This window comes from Hippopotamus amphibius, chromosome 1 (assembly GCF_030028045.1).
Source record: "Hippopotamus amphibius kiboko isolate mHipAmp2 chromosome 1, mHipAmp2.hap2, whole genome shotgun sequence".
NCBI lineage: Eukaryota > Metazoa > Chordata > Mammalia > Artiodactyla > Hippopotamidae > Hippopotamus > Hippopotamus amphibius.
Window position 1 is genome coordinate 231,963,189 of NC_080186.1, and position 27,095 is coordinate 231,990,283.

The window sequence follows — 27,095 nt, forward strand, 5'->3', positions numbered from 1 at the left end:
TAGAATTAATATGTGAGTATTGACAAAATAGCTTGCTGGAATTTTAGTTGGGATTGCACCGAATCTGTAAATCAAGCTGGGAAGAACCGACACCTTGACAATAGTCAGTCTTCCTGTCTATGAACGTGGAATCTCTCTCCATTTATTTAAATCTTCTTTGATTTCTTTAATCAGAATTTTGTAGATTTTCTCATATAGATCTTGCATATATTTTATTAGATATATACCTAAGTACCTAAGTACTAATGTAGATGGTGTTGTTTTTAATTTCAAATATCAGTTGCTCATTGCCAGTATATAGGAAAGCAGTTGACTTTTGCATATTAACCTTGTGTCCTGCAACCTTGCTGTAATCATTTATTAGTTCTAGGAGGGTTTTTTGTTGATTCTTTAGGATTTTCTGTATAGATAATCATGTCATCTGTGAATAGATTTTTATTTCTTCTCAATCTGTATACCTTTTATTTTCTTCTTACTGCATTTAGCTAGATCTTCCAGTAGCATGTTGAATACTTTAATGCTTTTTTTTGTGTGTATGAAAACCTGTTGTTTTCTCCAAGGTGAGAGTAAGTGTTTAACTTATTGAAAGATAAAACAGTTGCCCTTGTAAGTCAAAATAAAACCTCAGCTTTGCAATGACTTGTGAAATATACCCATTTATTATACAAATAAGCTCTGTTTACCAGATATTGTTTTAAGCTCTAGAGCTATATCAGTGAATAAGACAGGAAAGGTCTCTGTTCCCAAAAAACCGATATTGTTTTTGAAGACTTATGGTTAATGTGTTTATTGAAAGGTATACTTTACTTCTTGGTTTAAAAAGCTTGTTCCTATATTATGATCTTATATCACAACATGCTCACTAATCAGGTTAGAGATTCTGAAACTTCCTTATTGGGTACTGATTAAGCAGGGGAGAAAGTATTTATTGGGTAAAGATACAGAATTTTTTCTGTACGTCTGAACTCATACCTTTAGCTGTATATAGTTAGAGGAGCCCTAGTGTGCCTGTAGAGCCAAGTTGAATGAGGCTCAGATTTTATTGTTGTCACTCTTACCAAACTCTGTTGGAGCTAAGAGCCAAATGCATGTTAGAGGAAAAAATTCTGCCTTTATCTGGCAATCATCTGAAATTCCAGATGCAGTAGAGTACTGATCCCTTTTGCAAACGGTTCTTAATCTCTTCTGGGTCATGGAACCCTTTGATAATATGATGAAGCTGCATCATTCTCCCCAGAAAAGTGTACCTGCATGAAACTTTGGGAGTTAATAGATCCCAGTGAAGCTCGTTCATGGATCCCTGAGAATTAAGAAGGATCCCTGCTGTAGTCAGAATCACAGTGAAAGTTCATTGAAGAAAAGTAAAGGATGTCAGTGTGTTAAGATTTTCAGTAAAGGTCTAAGATCATTTCTGGATACACATTTATTATTATTATTACATTCTGATTTAAATAAAAAGCCTTGAGCTTTTGAAGGTAGCCTCATTATTAAATAGTGTAAATGTAAAGACAGTTCACTAATAAAATGTTCAGAATTTTATAATTGGGAAGATAGAAAATAAGATCCATGGGTTGTAAAAAAAAAAAAAAGTTATTAAAAATGCATAGAATATGTTGATTTTTAAAAATCCAACTTTTTTTGTTAGGTGAGAACTAGAACAGTGGCTGAATGTGTAGCATTCTACTACATGTGGAAGAAATCTGAACGTTATGATTACTTTGCTCAACAGACAAGATTTGGAAAGAAACGATACAACCATCACCCTGGAGTTACGTAAGTACTGTGGGCTTGACTTCCAGGATTTTTGTTTGTAACTGATGTGCAGTCATAAAATTATGGGGGTATGTTTTTTTTAGGGACTACATGGATCGTTTGGTAGATGAAACAGAAGCTCTGGGCGGGACAGTAAATTCTTCAGCCTTAACTTCTAACCGACCTGAGCCTGTTCCTGATCAGCAGCTGAACATTCTCAATTCTTTCACTGCCAGTGACTTGACAGGTAACATGTGCATCTTTTTGCATTTTTTACTCTAGCTTGGGGCAAAATTATATCCTCTTTGTTGCATGACATAGGACCATTTCCTTAAACCATTTTCTGTTTCTTTTTAGCTTTGACCAACAGTGTTGCGACTGTCTGCAGTCCAACGGATGTGAATTGTTTGGATGATAGCTTTCCTCCACTGGGCAACACACCCCGTGGACAAGTGAATCATGTGCCTGTTGTAACGGAGGAGTTACTCACCCTGCCCAGCAATGGGGAAAGTGATTGTTTTAATTTATTTGAGACTGGATTTTATCACTCAGAGCTAAACCCCATGACCATGTGCAGTGAAGAGTCGGAAAGACCAGCAAAGAGATTGAAAATGGGCATTGCTGTTCCTGAATCCTTTATGAATGAGGTTTCTGTAAATAATTTGGGTGTGGACTTTGAAAATCACACACATCACATCACCAGTGCCAAAATGGCCGTGTCTGTGGCTGACTTTGGCAGTCTGTCTGCCAACGAGACCAATGGTTTCATCAGTGCCCACGCACTGCATCAGCATACCGCCCTGCATTCCGAGTGACATGAGTGAGGGGCCCCGAAACGGTGGGTGTGAAGTACCAGTACCAGGAAAGTATCAGGTTTGCTTAGTCTTTCACTGGAAGTTTGAACTTTTTTTCACTATGACATCAGTGATGTCAGTATGTATAGAACTATATCTTGATTTATCAAGAGTATTTTCATTTTCAATCCATAAATGTGGAAATGAACTATGATCAGCAGAGTTGGGAACTAAGATTGAACTCTGTGGTGCAGCTTTAAGCTCTGCTTATCTCTTCCTCATCCCCAGTACCTCTTCCCCACTCCCTTCTTTTTCTATTCTTTTCTGTTCCCCACTGCCCTCATTCCCAGTTTTAAAACCTGTAGACAGAGGCCACCAGCTCAAAACCAGCACAGATGTTCTGAACTGAATGGAGTGGCTTCTATTCGTGTAAATTCCTTTTGCCGTAATGGATGCAGTGGAATAACAATGTTTACAGGTACCGATCCCGATCCCTGCTCAATGTAGCATTTTTTGGTTTTATTTTCTTAATTAAATAAAAGCAGGGGTAGGTTTCTTTAAACTGCACAAACATGCAAGGATTTTTTTAAAATGGAAACTTCTCTCATGTTATTCAACTAAAGCACTTCAGTTTACAAAACAGCAAGTCCATCTTTATGGAAGCCAGCACGGGGAACTGCGTGCAAATGATGAAGACGTTTGCTTGGATCCTGTTTCAAAATTCTAGACCAGGGCTACCTTACACAGAATTGGTCATTTTACTGCCAGAAGATTTCTGTGTAACTTTATTTATTGGCTAAAATTTGGCATTTGAAGATGTGGTATTTAGATGGGTTTTTGTCCACCATTATCAAGATTGTAATCATAAAAATCATACCAGTCATTGATAATTTAGTTTATCCTGAGGCAGTTGACTTGCAGGGCACAGTCTACAAAGCCTAGGATGTTGCCACTCATTGGTTTACATTTTGGGACACCTCTTAAGTTGTTTTGTAGCGCTGCAGTTCAAAGTGTTAATATTTAGGAGGGATTTCTAGATTTTACACACAATGCAGTAGAACCTTGAAGTATATTTAAACTTTTCTGTTTAGCTTGAACAGTTGGCAAGAAAAATGTGAGTTCCTATCTGAACTAGAATGGTACGTTACCACTTTAAGTTTTAAAAAGTGATTGATGTTCAGATGCATCTCAAACTCAGTTTTATTTTTATTGCAAACGTGAATGAAAAGCCATTGTCATCAACTTTGGCCATTTTTGCTCTATAGACATGCATCTTTAAGTTATAAGGTGAATTCATACAGTATGTAATGCAGTATTAGGATGTGATAAGCTTTGCTTTAATAGTTCAGTTAAAATACAGAATTTTCCTTTTTTTTTGCACCGTCTTAATTAAATTTTTCAATTTCTATTAGTTGTCTTGCTTTGCAGAAACTTAAATGTTTGGTTACATTGCTGATATTTGTAAGTATAAGTCGCTTCAAGGTTGTGCTGATGAATAGATAGAATGTAGTGACCTTAGTAGTGATGGAAAGGGAGGGTATTTATTATACAAACTGTGAACTGCAATGACATCCTTAGTTTTGGATGATGTGTATTCTTGTTTTTCTTTGCAGCATTTTAATGAAGATTGCTTTGAAGTGTTTACGCATTAGCACATTTACTATAAAAGTTAGTTTAGCACAGTGGACTAGTTAAATTAATAACTTAAAGTCAGTCTCTAATTTATACATCTAAATTCTAGCATTCCTGTATGCACACAGTAAATAATGAGTAGCCTGGGCTCTATGTTGCTTTCAGATATTTTTATCCAAGTTGTCAGCTTCTTATTGCTGTGGTGGTGTGCTAAACTATGAACCTTATTTCTTTTGTTAAAAATGAATACACCTATAATTTAGTAAGATACTGGCCATAATCTTCCATTGTTATAACTTTAATTTTTACTCTGGGTTTACAGTGGCTGGTCTGTATAAAATAATTTACACAAAGATGACTGAATGCTAATACCAGTTGCACTTAAACGAACATGCCCATTCTCAGTAGCTGATGCAGTAATATATTCAGTTTATCTATGCATTGCTGGGATCTTGATATAAGATGGAAACAGTGTTTCTTATCTAAAGTTTTGATTATCAGCAAGTTGAATGGACACTTTAGTTATTTAAATAAAGATTTTTGACCAAAATCCAGAAATGATATGAGAGAAAAATAATTTCCAGCTAGTTGAACAGATTTTTAAACGCCAATCTGATTTTAGCCTCTTAGAGAGCGCTAACTAGCTGGTAACGTTTACTTTTAATTCCTTGTTAAAATGAGGCAATAATTTGCAAGATTTTTGTATATATGTGTAAATTCTTCATATCTTTTTAGATCTAATTCAATATTTTCTGACTGCTTCCTCCGTGTATAATACCATTTTTGTGCATGCTTGATGTGACATTCATAAATTGTACCACTATGACTTTATTCATGTAAAATAGCTATTTATTGAATTTCCTTTTAAGTCTGGATTTACTGGGTTTTTTCCTCTCCGTTTAAGCATCTTAACAGAGAATTTGTTACTGTTTATTAGAAGAATTGCGTTTTGAGAGCATGAAAATAACTGATTTGCAGTTGTATGAAGAAACAATAATGCCTTTATTATCAAGTGTAAGCACAATTCTTATAACAAACTGTGATAAATTCTTTTTTTTTTCCTTTGCCATATTATTTTCGTATGAACAAACCAAAAATCCACGGTGAGCAGTTGCAGTGTTGGCTGATGTGTCTTTTATGTACAGGGGGTTTGAAGAGGACAGCGGATTCATTTAGAAGTGAAACTGGTGCTGTGATTATAGCAATACTTTTGTTAGTTGTACTCCACTTTTTCATGCTAGCTTTTTCAATGTTTAGTTTTCCTCTTGTCATGGTCAACTGCTGAATTTACTTGAAGGATGTAGAATACTGTTTAAACAATACTAAAGTGTCTACAATTAGGTCAAAGAATTGTGCAATTGTTTCCTTTTTAATTTTTACAATTGAGGGTCATAATATTTGAGAACGTCAGACCTAATAGAGCATAGTGATACTATTTAATTTAACCAAAGTCTCTAGTGAATATTTCAACTTTGAATGTAAACTAACGAATAAACCTGACCACCAAGGAGATTGCCCAGAGTTTCAAAGCACATTGTCTACAAATGGAAATTGAAATAATTTATAAAAATATTGACATTACTATGTTTTTTAAAAAGTTCTTAATTTTTTCACTAAAAGGAGGAAACTATTAGTTTTATTGTTAAATATGGTAGATATTAAAACTCCTCTTAGACGACCAGTGATTCCAGTTGTCCCAGTTTGAAATAAGTACGCTGTGAGTATGAGATTGATTAGTGACAATCAGAACAAGTTTTAGTATCAGATGTTCAAGAGGAAGTTGCTATCGTTGCATTGATTTTAATATTTGTACATAAACACTGATTTTTTTGAGCATTATTTTGTATTTGTTGTACTTTAATACCTGGTGTACAGTTCCAGAAATAAAAATCTGGAAATCTTTTTTTTTCTTGGTTCGTGTGAGTATTTGCCCCAAATAGATTTCTATTTAGTGACTCTTAACCTATAACACATGGGTAGATATTTAACTACTGTTAAGTTGGTTTTAGATGTAAATGAGATATTTGATAGGTAAGTAATAAAATTGCTAGATAAAATAAGTTTTCTTTGAATCCTCTAAAGTAAATTTCCATATATAATAAAATTCTAGCTATCCCAAAAATGAGGGTTGTACATACTTTGTTTCATTCAGGAAATATTTATTGCATGTCTGTTATGTTTCAGTCACTTTTCTTAGTGACCGTTGTCATTTAGGAAGACATGAAATCTGAAATTTGATCAGATGTTATTATTTGACAATATATTTGTAGTAAACTAGTCTTATTATAATATTCATAGTTTAGTAGACTCTAGAAATATCTTCCCTAAGTCTTCATCTTTTCAAGCTAAATATCTCACCTTAGCCTAATTTCACAAGTTTGTGCCCATATTTCGCTTACTCTGACCAGAGCTTTCTCTCTCTAGTCCCATTCTTAATATGCAGTGATCAGATTGCACATAACGTCCAGATTCTGTACAAGGACAAGAGGAGGATAAAAACCTTGACGTCTCTGCTTCAGTTGCTTATCTAAAACCACATTTCGTCCTTAATGTGCAGGACTCTCTGGTACACACATACACAGAAGTGCCTTCAAAGGGGGTACAGGTACCAGTGTTTTGAATACAGCCAAGTGTGTGGCCAAGTGCCATACACAAGCACAGCACTTTGGCTTTTAGGGGAGGGAGGAGAGCGTTGTGGGAGCAGAATGTCTCTAGTCACTTGTAGACTTTACCCATTTTGGCCATAATTTCCATCAATGGTACACTTTTGAGCCTGCTGCTTCTCTGACTTCTCAAAGATTTCACGTCACCTGCAAATTGGGTATTTCATTATACACACCTTCATTTTTCATTTAAATTAGTCCCTGGGATATAGCACTGACCTAGATGTGCGGGCTTCAGTAGTTGCAGCACTCGGGCTCAGTAGTTGCAGCTCATGGGCTCTAGAACTCAGGCTCAGTAGTTGTGGCACACGGGCTTAGCTGCTCCCTGGCATGTGGGATCTTCCTGGACCAGGGCTTGAACCCATGTCACCTGCACTGGCAGGAAGATTCTTAACCACTGCACCACCAGGGAAGTTTAGCTTGGTTTTTTTCTTAACAACACAAGTCCCCTGGGTCTCTCAGAATCTTTGTGGCAAAAATAAAAGACAAATGAGGCTGAGAAAAAGATGCTCTCATGGATTTATGTGCACATACATGATAAATGCTATAGAGAAGACATGGAATGGGGAGTTTTAGGGGCTGGCAGTTGGGGATTGTAAATTTCCATAGGTTGGTTATGCAAGGTGACAGGGAATGAGCTGTATGGCTATTTAGGGGGAGGTTTTTGGAGGCAGAACTGGTGCAAAAGCCCTGAGGTGGAGTGTGTCTGGCAGGCTCAAGGAGTGGCGAGGAGGCAGGTGTGGCTGGGCAGAGTGAGCAAGGACGTGAAATCAGAGGTAGTGAAGGACTTCAGCATTTACTCCAACGTAGGCGTAATCAAAGAGCTCTGAGCAGAGGCGGGTCAGGATCTGATTTGTGTGTAAAAGAATCACTCCTGGTGGTCTATTCTGTAAAAGGGGCAGGAATGGAAACAGGGAAGGCAAATAGGAGGCTACTGAAACTGCAATAAACTAAGTAAGAAAAGCTGTTGGTGTAGCAGGGAAGATGGTCAGAATCTGGTTGTACAGGGGCCATGTTAGGATTTGAGGGGCCCAATAAATAACACCCTCCCCCCATCCAAGTTTGGAACCAGGGTTGGATGCAGAGTCAGGTCAGTGGAGATCAAAGCATCTCTTACTATTAAAACTGGAGAACGTGGTTTCAGAGCTGACGCCAGGTCAGCTCACTAATTCTCCACCTCTGAACTAGACTCATTCCTTCACTGGCTGGGCTGAGAGCAGCCCAGAACACACTCAGCTGGGAGAGTCCACAACGAAGGAACTACAGGGGTTTGGGCCATGGGTGCCTAGTCCTTCGCTAAAGATAATCTCAGAAAATCACTCTTCCTCCAAAGGGTGAAGAGAGAGGCAGGAGAATTACTAATGGAAGCCCTCCAAATATGAGAAATGGGAATAGGTGTTCCTTTCCACCACCATCTTTTAACTATATTTCCGTGACAAAACAATCTCTCTTACACTCTCTCAGACTTTGTGTAGGTGGGTGGGTGTAAATGTTCAAATAAAGTAGAGAAAATAGTATAATAACCCCCCACTTCCCCCTTGTACCAGCTAAAACAATCTTTAAATCACACACACACACACAAACACACCCCAATTAACTGATGACAACACAACAAATATTTTTGGTTTTAGTATATTGCAGAAAAATTAAGTTTTTATGGAAGTTAGTACACATCAACAGCATAAGAATTGCTTGTACTTTTGTACAAATTGGCTAAAATTTGATAAACGACCACAGAGATATAAAAATAAATGCTGAAATTATAAGTTCAGACAGTAGGTTTTAATTATGAAGCTACAGTGTACTTAAGTTAAAACCAATTAACACTGGAATTGTAGTACAAATTTGAAATTATAAGGAAACAAACAGCTTATGATGGAATTGAAACACAAATATCAATAAAAACCAAAAATTCCCACTCTGTTTAGGTTTTAAAATATTTGTTCTGCAGGTGGAACTCAGAGAAACAAAAAACATTTTAGAGTTAATAGCTGAGTAGAAAACCTAATTTCATAGAGTCAGCTGACAATTGTATAGTAGTTTGAGAAAAGCTCTTCTCCTTGTTTGATGTCCCTGAGTGCGACAAGAATGACACATCGAAGTGGACTGAAAACAAAAAGAAACAGACAAAAGCTAGGAGTTTTAACAGATAAAACTCATGTTTTTAATACAACCAATATGGATTTTATAGAGATGATTTTAATTTTATTGATTCCTTACTATCGTCTTAGTTTATATATTTGATTTCCATGAGGAAATAGTTCTTATCACTGATGGAGGCATTTTAGAGTAGAGTATATTTATTTTGTATCATTTAGAAAGACCACAAATCAGTACATTTACACAACTGACTACTTCTTTTGAAAATGCTGTTTCTATGTTCAGGCCCTCAATATTGGTATCACCAAAAGCATTTTAAAAATGACATTTACTGTAGTTCAACACTTAAAAAATTAATTTGTATCTCTATTCTGCAAAGCTGGAAACATTACTTATAATTTATTGGAATTTTAAAAAATACTTTTTATGGATACAACAAGACATACAGGCACATCTTCAATGTTCCTACTCATTTAACTTTTCCTGTACTTGTTGACTAGTAATATTATGCCCCAGAGTATAAGGCTAAAAAAACCCTCATTGTTAAATACACATACACATATAGAGACATAAAAATTGTCAAGTTTTAAGCACAGGGAATAGTCGTAAGCTTTAAATATCATTCATCTTCAAAGGACAATTTAATAGGACCTGTACAAAATAAAGTTGGCTATCAATTGGCAGCTCAGCGAAATGATGTAAAGATAATACCTTCCTACAGCACTGTTAATAAAGAACTCTTAGCGCTACAGAATTACTTATATTTAAAAATTATTACTTGAGTATTCTCAGTAGACGTTCCACTTAATGAACAGAGAATAAATGTCACATTAAAAATACATATATTCTTATCACTTATATGTGGAGTCTAAAAAATACAACAAACTAGTGAATAGAACAAAAAGGAGGCAGACTCACAGATCTAGAGAACAAACTAGCAGTTACCAGCTGGGGGGCGAGGGGCAATACAGAGGTGGGGGGGTGAGAAGTATAAACTTCTGGGTGTAAGACAGGCCCCAAGGATGTACCGTACAACGTGGGGAATACAGCCAATGTTTTGTGATAACTGTAGATGGAAAGTAACCTTTAAAAATTGTATAAAAAATTAAAAAAAAATTATGGTAAAAACAAAAGCAAACAAAAAAATTACATATCTTCTGAATATCTCCCCTGTTTGGACTATTAAGTTTCTGAACCTAATAGTGAAGTAGGCAAAGGAAATAATAGTGTAACCTGGTCCCTTTCTTCAACTGGGTGCTCTCATGTAAAACGGAGAGCAAGATCCTTAAAATGGATTAAAGCAAAATTTACTTGAAGATTATGTAGGTAGGAAAAACAACAGAGTCACCTGAAAAAAACTTTAAGGTTGATACTCATAAAATATTTCATAGAATAAAAGTGGGTAGTAATAAGCAGAATGAGCTAAGTTAATGGAAAATTTTACATTTCAAATAACCTACATTAACACATTAAGGTGTGATGAACATAAAATCTAAATTATAACTTTTCATTAAAGAAAACTTATCCCAAATAGTTTTTTCTTAGGAAATCTATTTTTTTTTTTTAGGTACAGCATAAGAAAGAAGATAGGAAAAGCTCTTACTAGAAGACTAACCTTTGTTTGTCATAGCTGTAGGCAATGTTTGGAAGATATTGCTTCAGTTCTATAGGGAACACTGCAGGCACATCAAATTCCTGATAACAGACATTAGCTGCTCTGTCTAGGAACACGTACAAAATGTTTAGAAACAGAGCCATTTTATAAAGGTCATGGGAAACAGCACTGAATTATGGCACTTGATGTATGGTTTTCTAAATTATCAGAAAATGCTCAAATCAATAATCACTATTATGTTCCAGGCACTGCTACATTATATACATACATATGTTTGTATGTTTTATTATTTGCTTTTTGAAGATCAGGAAACAGAGGCTCAGAAAAGGTAAATGTTAAGTAGAAGAGTCAGGCTTCAAATTCATGTCTCCCTAACACCAAAGTCTGTGTTAAATGTAGCCAGATGATCAAACTTATAGGAAAGTTAAGCCCTAGAGAAGGTAGGTAACTCACAAACTTAGCAGCAGAAAGGGGATACCAGTCTAGCAGTTAATCTCTAAGGCTATGTTGAGGCACGGACAATCTCTAAGTTAACTATTAAAAAATATTAAAACAATAATGATCAAAAGGGCAGTTATCAATTGCCTATATTTACTGCAAAATCAGAATAAAAATAGTAAGTTAAAGAATTCCAATTAATGTATATCATCATCTCCCCAAATTCTCTCTTTGATATCAGCGGTTACAAAGTTAGAATTTACTCAAGGGCTTGGAATAGCTGAGATGTTAAGCTCAACCGCCCCTGGCACTCAGTCACATGGCAAAGGAGGAGCATTGCCACTGCTGTATTTATATCTCACAGCCCCAAGGTGCCAACTTACCATTTGAACAATTGTTGACATACTGTCCTACAGCCAGTGGGTTATGAATTTCTGACGTTAGCCATGTACTATCACTCATTTTTAAAGGGCCAAGTCGATCCCGCCCATTGCAAGATCTGAAATAGGTGAAAGCATTAGCTAAGAGATTGCGCCTCTGTATCTTAAAATTCAAAGTTAACCCTAGACTTGAACAGTGAAATTTTTCTTAAAAAACTTTTGTCTAATCAATAGGGCACCTGCCTAAATAGATTTTTATTTAAAGTACAAACGCTAGTGGTCAGAGTCACTGGTCACTGTCGTGTGACTGGCTCCTATAATTAAATTCGAACATGGTACCAACTTACCTATACACGACTTTTGATATTCCTTTGTCATTTCCATCTATGAGTATCCCATCTAGGCATCTAAAAATAAATGGATTTCCAATGGACTGGAAAAAGATTGGCTCGTACTTCTGATACACTGTACCTAGTATACAAGACAAAGACATAGCAACCTATAAAAATCATAAACATCGTGATAAGGACCTTTCTCTGGAACATAAACATAACATGGAAGAATTGTTTTAATTTCTCTACCTTTTTCTAATGTTTCACCTCCAGTCTGGCTACTTTCCCTCATTAAAGAGAGCCCAATAGCAGAAGGAGCACAGAACCAACTTGTCCACACAGCCAAATAAAATATGACTATTTTGGTTAACAAAAATGTGAACACATTTTAGGCTCAGTTTTACAAAGTGTGTTTTTGTTTTTACAAAGTGTGTTTTCGTTTTTAAAAGTAGAGTGATTTGACATCTATCATAGAGCTTTTTAAGAAATGTATTTTGTTAATAATAAATAATGTAGATATATACATGAATAGATGAGTCTGACATTCAGGTTGTTTTTCCTTTCATTGGCAATGAAGGAAAGGAGGAAATTAATATTTACAGGGTGCTTCCTATGTTCCAGGCATGTTTATTATTAAATTCATCTTAGCATTAATTTGTCTGTTGCTGGCTTGTCCTATTTAGTCTTTATGAAGTTAGGATAGTTATGTAGGAGGAAACTGAGACTTCCTTGCTTAGGGACACAGAATTAGAAAATAGTAGAATGACTTTTTAAAAAACATAGGTCTATCTGACAAACATTCATGCATACTTTCCACTACACCAAATAATATGTTTAACAAATAACATTCTACTGAGCATTCTAGTCCAAGATCTTTTGCCAAGAAGCCGCTTCACTTTTCGAGTTTAGAAATTGCAGGAAGATCTTTATTCAGGGATCTATAGGTTTAAACTTTGTCTTTCATGTTTTAGCCCATATCATTTTTTATCTTTAATTATTAATTAGCTAAGCCAAACTGACTTATTCTCTAATGATTTCTAAGTAATCAGTCTTATCAAAGTAGGCCATACTATAATCTCCTACATTTAAACATTGATTAGAAAAATTTCCTTAAAAGAAAAATACATTTATCCCAACAAATACTCCAGGATACTTTCTAATACATAATTTACAAACAGTTAATTGTCAAATCAAGATTTAAAAAACTGTGGAAATTAGAGTTTCCAATACAAACCCTTACTCTAAGGGTTACAGGAATAGGTATTTTGTTGAACTTATATTCATCTGTATATAAGAAACTCTTGGCCAAGTACTAATTGCGTCATTACCGGGATACATAGATACGACCGCGCCTTTTGGTACCAATCCTTTAGTAACGAAGACACCTCTTCCAGCAGAAATCAATGAGCTAGGTGCTCGGGCAACAGTGAAACCCAATGTTTTATAAAGAATTTCTTCTGGTGTAAAGGTATTTTGTTGTTGATGTCTGTATTCAAGCTGTTTCACCCTTGGATGCTGAACTGACAGTAGGTCTTGATATTTTGATTTAACAGGTTCTGGAAGCACAGTCAAGATATCTGATTGCTTATCAAAATCATTTATGAATAGAGCCTGGAAAACTTTCAGTAATGTTCCTAGGACATCTTCATCTGAGATAACTTTGTCTTTGGATTCCTCTGGAACATATCGGAGGGTCCTGAAAATGGGAAAAGTTTCTATTCACTACCCTTCAAGTGATAAAAGCCAGACTGCCTTGATGTCTCATGGGTTACTGGCCTTTACGAAGATTATTCTCATGCGTCTGAAGGGCATAAAACTAAGAAGTTCAGAAAAGTTTTTTAGGTTTAGTTCTAGTTACCTGACTCCCAACAAGTCACCAACAGCTAATACTTAGGAAAGGTCCATTCCATACCAGATTCTGTTGGGTCCTGTGTTCATTACCCCATTTTTGCAGACAAGGAAACTCAAGCTTGGAGATGTTAGGGAACTTGCGGGTAAACGGGAGAGCCAGAAGCAGAAATAGGGCTCGTTCCCCACTACACCCAAAGCCATTATATGAATGTTAACTATATGAGAATCCTCATATTGCAATGGCTCTTTTTACACGCGTGTAGTTTCAAAGACAAATTTAACATATGTTTTGTCACATTCTCTTCCAGAAGTAATTAATTCTTTAATGAGCACTCTATTTCCGTAAATAACTTTTAAGTGTTATTTTTCCTCCTTGGTTTAAAGGAACCAATTTCCGCCTCACAATTCGATAGTAAGGAGGCAGCTGAATCCACGCTTCTGTAGCAGGAAACTCTGGGAAAGCCCTCCGGCTACTAACCAGCCTCCGACGGGGCCCGTCTGCCTATTTGAGCGAGCATCACGTCGACCTCCTCCAGACCGCGAGCAGGCCCCTCACTGCAGCCGGCAACAGCCGACCCTACGGCCACCCGCTCAGCTAGACCCCCTTCTTCAAGCGCTGAATCCGTATTCTAAATCCAGTCCTCCGCCGTGCTTTTTTTTTTAGTGGCTTTTTGCTCGTTTTTGTGCATCAGCTACTCCAAGCTGTTATCCTCACAGCCGAGCTGCGCTGCTTTCTCCACACCAACCGCGGAGCTGTGAAAATACACCACGCTTTGGCTTTTCTAAGGAACTTCAAGCTCCTAACTGCCTTGGCGGAAAGAAGGCCACGCACCCTCCCGCCACACAAGTTCTTCTCTTTTTCAAAAGTTCCTATTTCTTGCCCTGCCCCACCCCCGCCCCCCACAGGTACCCCAGCCTCCGCAGCCCGCAAAACCTACACCGCCAGCCAGCACCCGCGGGCGACCCGGGGCCCGGCGGACCTCGCAGCGCCGGAGACCACAGGAAGTAGGGCCCGGGCCCCGCCCACCTAAGAAGCCCCGCGCCCTCTTCAGGCCCCCCAGCCCGCCTCGGGCTCCAGGAGCCTCCCCCTCCCCCACCTCGGGCCCCGCCCACTCGGGCCCCGCCCGCGTCAGGCCCCTGAGCCGTCTTAGGCTCCGCCCGCCTGAAGCTCCGCCCACCTCCGGACGCCCGCCGGAGTGCCCAGCGGCCGCCATGGCGTCGCCGGGCGGGAGGAACGAGGCCTTGGTCTAGCCGCTAGGCCCTCTCACCTCGGGTTGTGGCTTAGGTTCAGCGCGATCCAGGGCACGAAGCGGTACCTGTAGCGGCGCCATCGCTGCCCCAGGGCCCGCAGCAGGCGGCCCGGCATGGCCGTGCCGGGGCGCCGTGACGGGGACGGCACGCGGGAGGTGGGTCGCGGTCTCGGGCCCGCCCCGAGCCGAGGAGGAGCGGCGGCCGCGCCGTCCCCGCCCCTTCGCGGTCTCAGCCCTCAGCGCGGCGCTCGGCGGTCCCGCTGCCCCCGGCTCCTGTCGCCGCGTCTCCGTGCCTCTGCTTTACTGACCCCAGCTCGCTGAACCAGAGGTGCGTAGAGCTGTGCAGGGCTCCTTAGTCCCTTTTCCTTTCTGCGTGTAGGAGAGGCGTAGAGCACGCTTCGTTGCAGTCGGGGTAAACTACTAGACTAACTCAGCCATCTTCAAATCCGCAGGTGTTCATTAAGAAAGAAATGTGTTGATGCCATTCCCTCAGGCTGAAAAGTCTGCGTTCCTGTACTTTGCCTGGGAGTGAGGGTAAAACCTAACCTAAAAGTCTAAATTGAGCTAGTCAGATCTAGTGACAAATCAGGCAGATTCAAGTAGCCTTAGGGCTAATTTGTTCTAGTCCAAAAAGGAATAAAAACAAAGAAAAACAATCTGTCAGAGTTTCTATTTCACTCAATTGTATAGGATAGTTGGCAGACTCAAGAGCCTGTGCTATCAGGTGTTGTGTTTGGTAAATTGACATCCTCCAGATTTACCTTATTTGCTAAATGGAGGCAGTTAAGTTCTAGCATGTGCAACAAATGCCCTTCAGATAGTAACTTTAAGGTCTCTAAACTTAAGAGGAACCAAGAAGAACTAGTTGACTTCTTACCTATAGTAATATCTTTAAAAACAAAAAAGCAGTTTTTGTATATATTTCTAGTGCTTTTAAAATTTTTACCTTTTATCATGTAGTTTAATCATCTACAGTGTACCTCTAGTACAAAGGACCGTTTTGCCCAGACCTTACTTACTTATTTAGTTTTTGAGTATAATGGACATATAACATTATATTAGTTTCAGGTGTGCATCAGTGATGCGATATTTGTATATATTGAAAAATGGTCACCACAATAATCTGGTTAACATCTGTCACCATATATAGAACATTTTTTTCTTGTCAGAATTTTTAAGAGGTACTCTCTTGGTGACTTTCAAATATGCAATACAGTTTTATTAACTATAGTCACCATGTTGTACATTACATCCCCGTGACTTACTATTTTATAAAAGGAAGTTTGTACCTTTTGACCCCCTTCACACATTTTGTGCCCCCCGCCGCCCCCAACCCCTGGTAACCACCAGTCTGTTCTCTGTTTCTGTGAGCTTGTTTGTTTTTAATTCCACATATAGGTGAAATTATAAGTTATTTGTCTGTCTCTGTCTTATTTCACTTAATAATGCCCTCAGGGTCCATTCAGGTTGTTTCAAATGGATAGCATGTTTTTTTTATGGCTGAGTAGTATTCATTGTGTGTGTACATATATGCTGCATACATATATGCATTGTGTGTGTGTGAGTGTGTACATACATATATGCTGCATCTTCTTTATCCATTCATTTATTGATGGGCAATTAGGTTGTTTCCAAGTCTTGGCTGTTGTAAATAATGCTGCAGTGAACGTGAGGTTGCAGATATCTTTTCCAGATAGTGATTTGGTTTCCTTCAGATACATAACCAGAGGTGGAATTGCTGGATCATATGGTCATTCTATTTTTAATTTTTTTGAGGAACCACCATACTGTTTTCCATAGTGACTGCAAGAATTTACATTCCCATAGATGGTGCACAAGTGTTCCCTTTTCTCTACATCCATACCAACACTTGTTTCTTGTTGTCTTTTTGGTAATAGCCATTCTGAGGGGTGTGAGGTGATATCTATTGTGGTTTTGCTTTGCATTTCCCTGATGATTAGTGATGTTGAGCATCTTTGCATGTACCTGTTGGCTATTTAGATATCTTCTTTGGAAAACTGTCTGTTCAGATCTTCAGCCCCTTTTAAAAATCAGATTGTTTTTCTGCTATTGATTTGTATGATTTCTTTATATATATACTGGATGTTAACCCCTTATCAGATTTATGGTTTGCAAATCTCTTCTCCCATTCAGTAGCTTGCTTTTTCATTTTGTTGATGGTTTCCCTTGCTGTACAGAAGCTTTTTAGTTTGATGTAGTCCCACTTGTTTACTTTTGCTTTTCTTGCTTTTGCTTTTGGTGTCAGATCCAAAAAATCATTGGCAAGAATGATGTTAAAGAGCCTACTGCCTATGTTTTCTTTGAGGAGTTTTATGGTTTCAGGTCTTACATTCAAGCCTTTAATCTATTTTGAGTTAATTTTTGTGCATGGTGTAAGATAATAGTCCAGTTTCATTCTTTTGCATGTGGCTGTCCAGTTTTCCCAGCATCATTTATTGAAGAAACTGTCCTTTCCCCATTGTGTATTCTTTCCTTTCTTCAAATTTATTGTTGTAGATTTATGTATATGCATGGGCTCTCTATTCTGTTTCATTGATCTGTGTGCCTGTTTTCATGCCAATACCATTTATTTCTGGGCTCTCTATTCTGTTTCATTGATCTGTGTGCCTGTTTTCATGCCAATACCATTTATTTCTGGGCTCTCTATTCTGTTTCATTGATCTGTGTGTCTGTTTTCATGCCATTACCATTCTGTTTTGATTACTATAGCTTTGTAATATAGTTTGATATCAGGGAGCATGTTGCCTCCTGCTTTGCCCTTTTTCTCAATACTACTTTGGGTATTTGGGATCTTTTGTGGTTCCATACAAATTTTAGAATTGTTTACTCTATTTCTGTGAAAAATGCCATTTGGGATATAAAGGGATTGCATTGAATCTGTAGATGGCTTTGGGTGATATGGACATTTTAACAATATTAATTCTTCTAATCTGTGTTAATCTAATATCTTTCCATCTTCAATTTATTTCATTAAAGTCTCATAGTTTTCACTGGGCAGGTCTTTCACCTTTCTTTAACCAATACATTGGTTAAATTTATTCCTAGGTATTTTATTCTTTTTGATGCAGTTGTAAATGGGGTTGTTTTCTTAATTTCTCTTTCTTCTAGTTCTTTATTAGCGTATAGAAACACAACATATTTTTGCATATTGAAATTGTACCCCACAAGTTTATTGAATTTATTAGTTTAACAGTTTTTTTGTGGAGTCTTTGTTTCCTATACATAATACCATGTCATCTGCAAATAGTGGCAGTTTTACTTCTTCCTTTCTAATTTGGATGTCTTTTATTTCTTTTTCTTGCCGAATTGCTCTGGCTAGGACTTCCAATACTACACTGAATTTAAATTTGTAGTGTTAAAATTACCTTTTGGTTATTTTGGTTATCTAAGTAATCCATGAAAACAGCTTTCTCCTTATAACAAGTAGAAACGTGGTAGATAAGGCTAAAAAGTCTCCTTTAACCACACCATGTAACCTGTGCTTCCAGCAATCCTGGTCCTTACCCCTCTCCTCAGAGGTTATCAGGCTGATGTGTTTTCTGTCAATCTTATTTCTATGTATGTACCTACCTGTGTATGTTCTTGTAGAATATCATAGAATTATGTGTGTTTTGTATATTCAACTTCTTTATTAAAGATATATTTTGGAGTCTCCCCTTATTAGTTTGTATAAGTACACTTCACTCTTTTGTCTATTTCTAAGGTTTCACCTGCAAGTTTAATACTTACTGTAATTTTCTGGTAGGTATAATTTATAGAGTTTAAAAAGTTCTATTTTTGATTTGTCAGGAATTTTTGTCATAAGTTTTAAATGAATGATGAATATCAAATGCTCTTCTTTGCCATCTACTGAGATGATCACATAATTTTTCACTGTTCTGTTCATGTAGTGAATTATAATGACACATTGTCAGAGGTTGTACCATCCTTGGATTCCTGAGATAACCCTACTCAGTTGTGAGTAACACTTTGGTCCTACCCTTCCGGTTTTTGTATGCTTTTGTTGTCATCCCATATTTATTTTGAAGTATTTTAAAATTTTCAGTTTCATGACTTGTTTGTAGTTTTATTTCAGGTTTTGGTACTAGGCTTATGCTGACCTCCTAAAATGAGTTAAGAAGTGTTCCCTTCTCTAAAAAATTTTTTTAAAATATAAGGTTGGTATTATTCCTTTGTTGAATGTTGGTGGAATTCACTGGTGAAACCGTGAGTTTCTAGTTGTCTTTCATAATGACTTTAACCTCGTTTGAAGATGTAAGGTTACTCAGCATTTCTACTTCAACTTGTTCCAAGTTTAGTAAGTTCTGTTTTCATGGAATTTTGTTCATTTCATCTAAGTTGTCAAATTTGGTAGCATGAAGTGATTATAAATATAGTCTTACTGTCCTTTTAACGTCTGTGTGATCTATAGTGATAATTCATTCCTAATTCTGGTGAGTACTGTTCTCTTTTTTCCTTCATCATTGTAACTGGAAGTTTGTGGATCTTTTCAAAGAAAACAGCTTTTGACTTTATTTTCTCTGTTGTTTATCTATTTTCCATTCTGTCCATTTTTCTTCTTTATTATTTTATATGTCCTACTTACTTTGGGTTTATTTTGCTCTTTTTCTAGCTTCTTAAATTAGAACCTTAGCATCACTGATTTTAGACTTTTTTTTAATATATGCCTCTAAAGCTAAAAATTTCCTTCCACGCATTATGTTCTCTGAATCCTGGACATTTTGATATATTGTATTTTCATTAGCATTCCATAGAAAATATTTTTAAAAATTTCCCTTGTGATTTATTCTTTGATCTATGAATTATTTAGAAGTATTTTTAATTTCCAAATATTTGGGGTTTTCCTAGATATCTTATTGTAATTGGTTTTTAATTTAATTCTGTTGTGGTTAGAGAACAAGTATGTTTTTAGTTCTTTTAAACTTAATGACTTATGTCCTAGGATATGCTCTCTCGATGAAAATACCAAATGCAGTTGAAAAGAGTGTATATTTTGCCGTTGTTCGGTTTAAAGTTCTATAAGTATTAATGAGGTCATAGTAGTTGGTTGTGTCCTTTAGCTCATCTGTGTCTTTAATGATTTACATAAAATTTTAAATACAAATAAATGAGAAACAACAGACTGGCAGACAATTTTCTAATATATAATATATAACAAGCAAAAGATTAGCATTGGTAGGCATAGAGATGTGCTGCTGTCCAAAATTGCCCTCTTCTCTGTGATTCTTTACCCCTACTTCCTGTTGTTTCCAGGCTCTTGAAATACTCCACCCAACTAAGGATTAGATATGTGTGCTGTATTTTTTCATTTAAAGCCCATTTATGCTGTTAATCACAAAAATGCTGTGTAGGAAAGATAAACTTTATTATGAAAATCCTAAAAATCCACAAATAGTGCATGTGTCCCTAAATGGTTAGTAACTTCCAGAGTTCAAAATGAGATTTCAACAGATAATTTATTGAGCACCTACTCCATCCCAGGCTCTAGTGTAAGAGACAGATACTAAACACATAAATAATATCAGATAGTGATTAGTGCCCTAAAGAAAATGGGGTAGGGTGCTGAGAAGAGAGGGGGATGGATAACTTTGTGTGTGTGTGTGTGTCATCTGTTTCCTCCTGGGACTTCACTCTTTTTATAAGGGTCACTTGGAGTGGGAATAGGGGTAGCAACATTGGATAGGGTGGTAGCATGTATGACTGAGACCTGAATGACAAGAAGGCCCCAGACTTGGGAATATCTGTGGGGAGAGTCTCTGGGTAGGAAATGCAAAGGCACTGAAGTGGGGAGGAGCTTCATATGTTTAAGCAAGGAAAAGAGAGCCATGTGGTGGTAACATGGTAGTAAAGGAAAAGGGAAAGATGATGTCAGGGAAGTGGCTAATCATGTAAGGACTTGCAGGGTCAGGTGAGGATTTGGGATTCTTAGTGTAAGTGGAAAGTCACTGGAGGGTTATGAGCAGAGAAGGAATATGATTTTTTAAAAGATCACTTTGAGTATTTTATGGGTAAAAGATGGGCAGTCACTACACAGGGAAGGTTAATTAGGAGGCTGATACAGTGGTTCAGGTGAGAGATGATAGCTTGGACTAGCGTGGTAGCTTTGGAGATGGAGAGAGTGGGTGGATTAGGATTATATTTTGGAGGAGCTGACCGGACTTGCAGAGGGATTGGACGTGGGAGGGTGAAGTTTTAAAATACCTGTGAGAAATGTCAAGTAACTAGTTGAATATCCACACCTGGAGCTTTGAAGTGAAGCTGTAGCTGCAGCTAGTAGAGTCTTCAGCCAGAGGACTTGAAGAAAAAGGAAATGGCAAAGAACGTAGACTGAGCAGTGACCATGTGTTCTGCAAGATACGGGCCCATGATGACTTGATCAAAAGCAGTTTTGGTGAAAAGTTTGAGTGTGTTGAGGAGAAAATGTGAAGTGAGGAAGGAGAAACAAATGTACACAACTTTTCCAGTCAGTTTTACTGAAAGAGAGGCGGAGAAATAGGGCCAAAGGTGAAGAGAAATTTTGTGAGATGAAAGATCCCATAGCGTGTTTGTGTGCTGATGAGAATGAACCAGCAGAAAGAAGGAAATTGATACAGATGTGTGAGTAACTTCCAGAGTAAAGTTCTTGAGAAGGTGGCAGCGGATTCAGAGCATAAGTGGAGAGATTGTCCTCTGACAAGAGCAGGGATGCATCTTCAACTAGCAAGAGGGAAGGCAGAGAATGTGGGCTCAGTGCAAGGTATATTAGGGGATTTGTTTGGAGAAAGTTGAGGGCTAAATATGATGGTTTCTAGTTTCCCACTGACCTGTGAATCAAGATCTTCAACTGAGAATAGTCGTAGGGGAATATTGGAGGTTTGAGATGAGAAGATAAGATTTTAAATAGCCCAGAACTGGAAAGCCAGTCTTGTAGGGAAATGCGGGAGGGAATTGCTGAACTATTTTGAGTGAACCCACCAATGTTTATCTGCTCCTGGGCAGGCAAGGAGGGGTCCTCTTCCCACCTTCAGAGGAGGGAGTTAAGGTTTTCTCTCTGTGGAAAGGGATGAAAAGACAGTTTGTGTTGACAAACTAGCAGATGTTCAAACATTTTATGAGTTCCTGGTAGCATTTATTCACTTAATATTTTTTATGGGCAGGATCAGTAAATAACTAAGAGCATTGACTTTGTCCAAGAAAGAAGTGTTTTTCAAACTATAAGCTGGAGGACAGGCTTACTTTGCCTGAACCATGGTTTCATAGTTCTCTACTGTAAGAGAGTTGATGTTTAAAGTTGGTGGGTATTCTGGAGCCTATTTGAATAGCTACATCATCTAATTTGGGTAACATAACTGGCAAATATTTATTCACTGATAACTCTGTGCCTAGGTACAGCTTCAAAAGATTATGGTCTAGTTGGAAAAACATGTAATTTAGAAAAATTAAATATTAATTACCATAGAATTTGAGTATGAGTTACTGGAGTTAAGGAGTGTTTCAAAGAGAAATAGGTAGAAGAGAGGTGGAAAGGAAGGGATAGCATAACCCAGCAGTTCTCAAAGTGTCATAGGGACGCTGGGGGTCCCTGTGACCTTTTTAGAGATCTGCAAGGTCAAAACTATTTTGATAATAGTACTACAAGATTATTTGTCTTTATTCCCATTCTCTCACAAGGGTACATTGGAGTTTTCTAGGGGTTACATGATATGTGGTAAGAAAGGTTGAATGCAAAAGCAGATATGAGAATCCAACTGTCTTTTACTAAGCCAGAAATAAAATATATTTGCAAGAATATTAAGATGCCATTCTTTTCACTATTTGGGGGGGATTTAGCAATTTTTCATGAAAGATAAGTTATCCATATTAACATTAATAGATTTTTAAACTTATTTTTAATGAATTAATAAGTAAATATTTTAAAGTTTATTATTTTTAATATGATACAGTAAATAATAGATATAACCCACATAAACCAAAGCTCCTTTGGGATTCTCAGTAATTTTTAAAGGTAAAATAGGGTCTGAAGACAAAAATATTTGAGAATTGAGTGTTAGAGCCACATATTGTGATGCAAAATTTTGAGAAGGAAAGTTTGTGACAAGGCGTTTCATTAACTTCGGATATTGAAGTTAATGTCAGTTCTACGAATTACAGTAGTATATTGCATATTGATAAAATTAGATATAAAGTATTTTAAAGTTATTTTGTGCTTTAGGATCTAAAATAGTGCATAAAATACTTATCTGGCAGGGGAGATACCATGATCACGAAGGCCGTTTTCCCAGAGCGAGGCTTATCCATTGCGCTCCAGATGTTAACCCCTGCAATTTCCCCAAATGTGGAAAACTCGACTGCATAATCTGTGGTAGTAGGGGACTGCATATATACTCTCCCCTGGGGAAAAAAAAGTAGAAGTAAAAGAAAATAAAATACTGCATTAAAAGGAAAAGAAAAAATGGTCTCTGCTAGTCTGTGAATTAGCAAAACTCACCTATTCCTCTAGTCACTTTATTGCCATCTAGTGGAAAATAATTACAATAAATATACAGATATTTAGGAATGATGTCCCAGAGAGTCGTATATTAGTTCACAGTTGGTTGTGGCAGTTTTGAATATATCTGTTGGCAGATTCTATGCCATTGGTTGTCAGCTGCTTCTCAGACCAGAGTATGAGACCAAAAAATTTAAGAACCATTGGCATGAGCAGAAGTGCAGAGGGAGGAATGAATACTGTGGGTTCAGAGAGCAAGAGGGTAACAGTCTGAGTAGAGCAAACATTGGTATTAGGAGTAGTAGGAAATAAAATTTTTAGGCAGAGTAAGATCAGAGCATTAGAAAATCTTAGGATAGGCAGTAGGTAGTCACTGAAGGTTCTTAAGCAGAGCACTAGCATGTAGGAGTGGTTTGAGAAGCTGAACAGTGGCTGGCAGGATGGATGGAAGGGTAGATGGGTGGGTGGGTGGGAGGCCAATCAAGAGCAGGGTGGTCTTGAGAACTGGAAACCAGGAAAGAAGGCATCAAGTGTCTTTTTTTAGAGCCTCTCCTTGGTTGTAACTGTTACTCTTGTCTGAAGGGGATGGGAGAATAGGAATGTCCTTTTAGATAAGAGAAAAACACTGACTCTCAGTTTTTGGGAAAAATGGAATTATCAGTGAATTGCCTTTGAGTTTTTTCAATTTTCGAAGAGGAACACTGAAATAACTGCTTTATTCCTGAGAAAGAGGTGATGTAAAGTCTGATTTTCAGATGTTTGGCAAAGTCAATACACTGTTAAGACCATCCTTTAATTAAAGAAAACTTTTACTCTGCTGCCCTCTTCTGGATGTTGTATAATTCCCGAAATAATTCTTCCACTCATGGTCAATTAGTGTAGGCCAAATTGCCACTGAAATACAGGAACCCAGCTGCAGGGAAAAAAAAAAGGAAAAAGAAAAAAAGGAAATCAAGGTAAAATTCAAAAAGAAATGAAACCAAACCAAAGAATATACAAATAGAAATATTTTCCCAAATTTTATTTTGAAAATTTCTAACCTACAGAAAACTGCAGTGAACAACCATATATCTTTTATGTAGACTCATCAGTTGTTAACATTTTGTAACAATTCCTCCCCCCCACACAGAAGAAAAGAATGACATTTTCTGCATAATCACATTACCATTATATCTTTAAAAGTGAACAGTATATAGTTCAATACCATGAATATAGCCCATATTTAAATTTCTCTAATTTCAAAAATACCTTTTATAGCTGTTTGTTCTTTTATTATTTGTTTTTTAAATTGAGTCAAAGTTAATCTAGTTTAATTTAATCTTCCCCTGCTTTTATTTGTTATAGACATAAAACTTTTATGAGTACTGAAAGTGAATCAGTAATTTCAAAACTCCAACAAACAAAAGTCTAGGACCAGATGGCTTCACAAATAAATCCTGCCAAAAATTTGGAGAAGAGTTAATACCAATTCTTTGGACACCTTTCTAAAAAATTGCAGAGGAAGGAACACTTTTGAACTCATTCTATGAGGACACAATCTCTCTGATACCCAAACCAGACAAAGATATCACAAAAAAGAAAATTGCAGGCCAATATCACTGATGAACATAGATGCAAAAATCCTCAACAAAATCACTAGCAAACCAAATCCAACAATACATTAAAAGGATCATACACCATGATCAAGTGGGATTTATCCCAGGGATGCAAGGATTTTTCAGTATCCATAAATCAGTCAATGTGATATACCACATTAACAAATTGAAGAATAAAAACTGTATAATCATCTCAATAGATGCAAAAAAAAGCTTTTGATAAAGTTCAATATCCATTTATGATAAAAACTCTCCCAAAAGTGGGCATAGAGGGAACATACCTCAGTATAACAAAGACCATATATGATACACCCACAGCTAACATCATATTCAATGGTGAACATCTGAAAACATTTCCTCTAAGATCAGGAACAAGACAAGAATGTCCACTCTTGCCACTTTTGTACTAGCCATAGCAATCAGAGAATAGAAGGAAATAAAAGGAATCCAAATTGGAAAAGAAGTAAAACTGTCATTGTTTGCAGCTGACATGATACTATACATAGAAAATCCTAAAGACACTACCAGAAAACTACTAGAGCTCATATTAATGAATTTGGTGAAGTTGAAGGATACAAAATTAATATACAGAGATCTGTTGCATTTCTACACACTAACAGTGAAATATCAGAAGGAGAAATTAAGGAAACAATCCCATTTACCATTGCATCAAAAAGAATAAAATGCCTAGGAATACACCTACCTACGGATATACAAGACCTGTACTTGGAAAACTGTAAGACACTGATGAAAGAAATTGAAGACAACACAAACAGATGGAAAGATATACCGTGTTCTTGGATTTGAAGACTTAATATTGTTAAAATGACCATATTACCCCAAGCAATCTACAGATTCAGTGCAATCCCTGTAAGATACTAATGGCATTTTTCAAAGAACTAGAACAAAGAATTTAAAAATTTGTATGGAAACACAAAAAACCCCCAATAGCCAAAACAATCTTGAGAAAGAAGAATGGAGCTCCAGAAATCACACTCCCTGACTTCAGACTCTACTATAAATTACTACAAAACTAAGTAATCAAAATAGTATGGTACTGGCACAAAAACAGACAGTGGAACAGGATAGAGAGCCCAGAAATAAATCCATGCACTTATGGTCAATTAATCTATGACAAAAGAGGAATATACAATGGAAAAAAGACAGTCTCTTCAATAATTTGTGCTGGGAAAATGGGACAGCTACATGTAAAAGAATGAAATTAGAACATTTGCTAACACTGTATACAAAAATAAACTCAAAATGGATTAAAGACCTAAATGTAAGACCAGATACTGTAAAGCTCCTAGAGGAAAACATAGGCAGAACAAACACCCTTTTACATAAATTGCAGCAATATTTTTTTGGATCTCTCTCCTAGATTAATGGAAACAAAAGGAAAAATAAACAAATGGGACCTAGTTAAACTTACAAGCTTTTGCACAGCAAAGGAAACCATACACAAAATGAAATGACGACCTACAGAATGGGAGAAAATATTTGCAAACGATGTGACCGACAAGGGATTAATTTCCAAAATATAAAAACAGCTCATATAGCTTAAAAAAAAAAAAAAACCACCCAAATCGGCAGAAGACCAAAGACTGCCAATCAGAAAATGGGCAGAGTTCCGGCAGAGAGCGCGGTGAGCAGCGGCTTGCGGCCTTCTACCCCGGGGCCCTCCAGGCCCTCCGGCCTCCGGTGGGCAGGTGAGCCGGGGGCCCCGGGACAGGCTCGGGCTGTGTCTTGCCGAGCCCCGGAGTCCTCGCCGCAGCCGCCCACGGGCAGGACCCGAGCCTGGGAGCCGCGGCCACCCTCTCCCCCACCCCCACCTCCGCGACCTCAAGGCGGCGGCCCCTCGGTCCCGGAGCCCGCCGACCGCCGGCTCTCTTGACCCAACGCTGCAGGGCTTAGGCGAAGCCTCCGCTAGGCCACCGAGGGCGTGGCGCCCTTGGGCGTCGGGCGTGGCAGGGCGAGAAGAATGGCGGCCGCTCGAACGCCCGGAGGGCCGTTAGAGCCTCGAGGGCCCTGGAAGGCGGGTCTGCGTGGACGCCCGCGCGGATCCGGGACCGGAGGTGACCCCTCTGTCCCAGCTGGACGAGACGACGACGGACAAAGGCCTTCACGGGCCCGGAAGGTGAGCAGAGCCCCGGCCGACGAGCGAGGGAAGGTTGGCGGGTCCTCGGGCGGTTGGTCGTCGTTCCA

General features: G+C 37.9%; 2 protein-coding genes and 1 non-coding gene across 4 annotated transcripts in view; 2 read left to right on the plus strand and 1 right to left on the minus strand.

Moving 5' to 3' along the window:
- The window catches only part of MIER3 (MIER family member 3), an 86,077-nt gene extending 79,901 nt beyond the window's left edge, over positions 1-6,176 (plus strand). For both annotated transcript variants that reach the window (XM_057743294.1, XM_057743284.1), the window contains exons 11-13: positions 1,646-1,773; positions 1,857-1,999; positions 2,110-6,176. In XM_057743294.1, the coding sequence (XP_057599277.1) occupies positions 1,646-1,773; positions 1,857-1,999; positions 2,110-2,567 (729 nt within the window). In that variant the 3' untranslated portion in view covers positions 2,568-6,176. The remainder of the gene's footprint in view (positions 1-1,645; positions 1,774-1,856; positions 2,000-2,109) is intronic.
- Positions 6,177-8,471: 2,295 nt separating this feature from the next.
- On the minus strand, positions 8,472-14,942 carry SETD9 (SET domain containing 9). The gene is made up of 6 exons (XM_057700721.1): positions 14,826-14,942; positions 13,035-13,402; positions 11,722-11,845; positions 11,378-11,493; positions 10,557-10,662; positions 8,472-8,947 (listed from the first exon to the last, which is right to left on the minus strand). Exons 1-6 carry the CDS (start codon positions 14,921-14,923, stop codon positions 8,860-8,862), a joined length of 900 nt encoding a protein of 299 aa, XP_057556704.1. The 5' UTR covers positions 14,924-14,942; the 3' UTR covers positions 8,472-8,859.
- Positions 14,943-23,039: 8,097 nt separating this feature from the next.
- LOC130841925 (U1 spliceosomal RNA) lies at positions 23,040-23,201 on the plus strand. The gene has a single exon (XR_009050306.1). It is a non-coding gene; the product is annotated as a U1 spliceosomal RNA (small nuclear RNA).
- Positions 23,202-27,095: the final 3,894 nt, after the last annotated feature.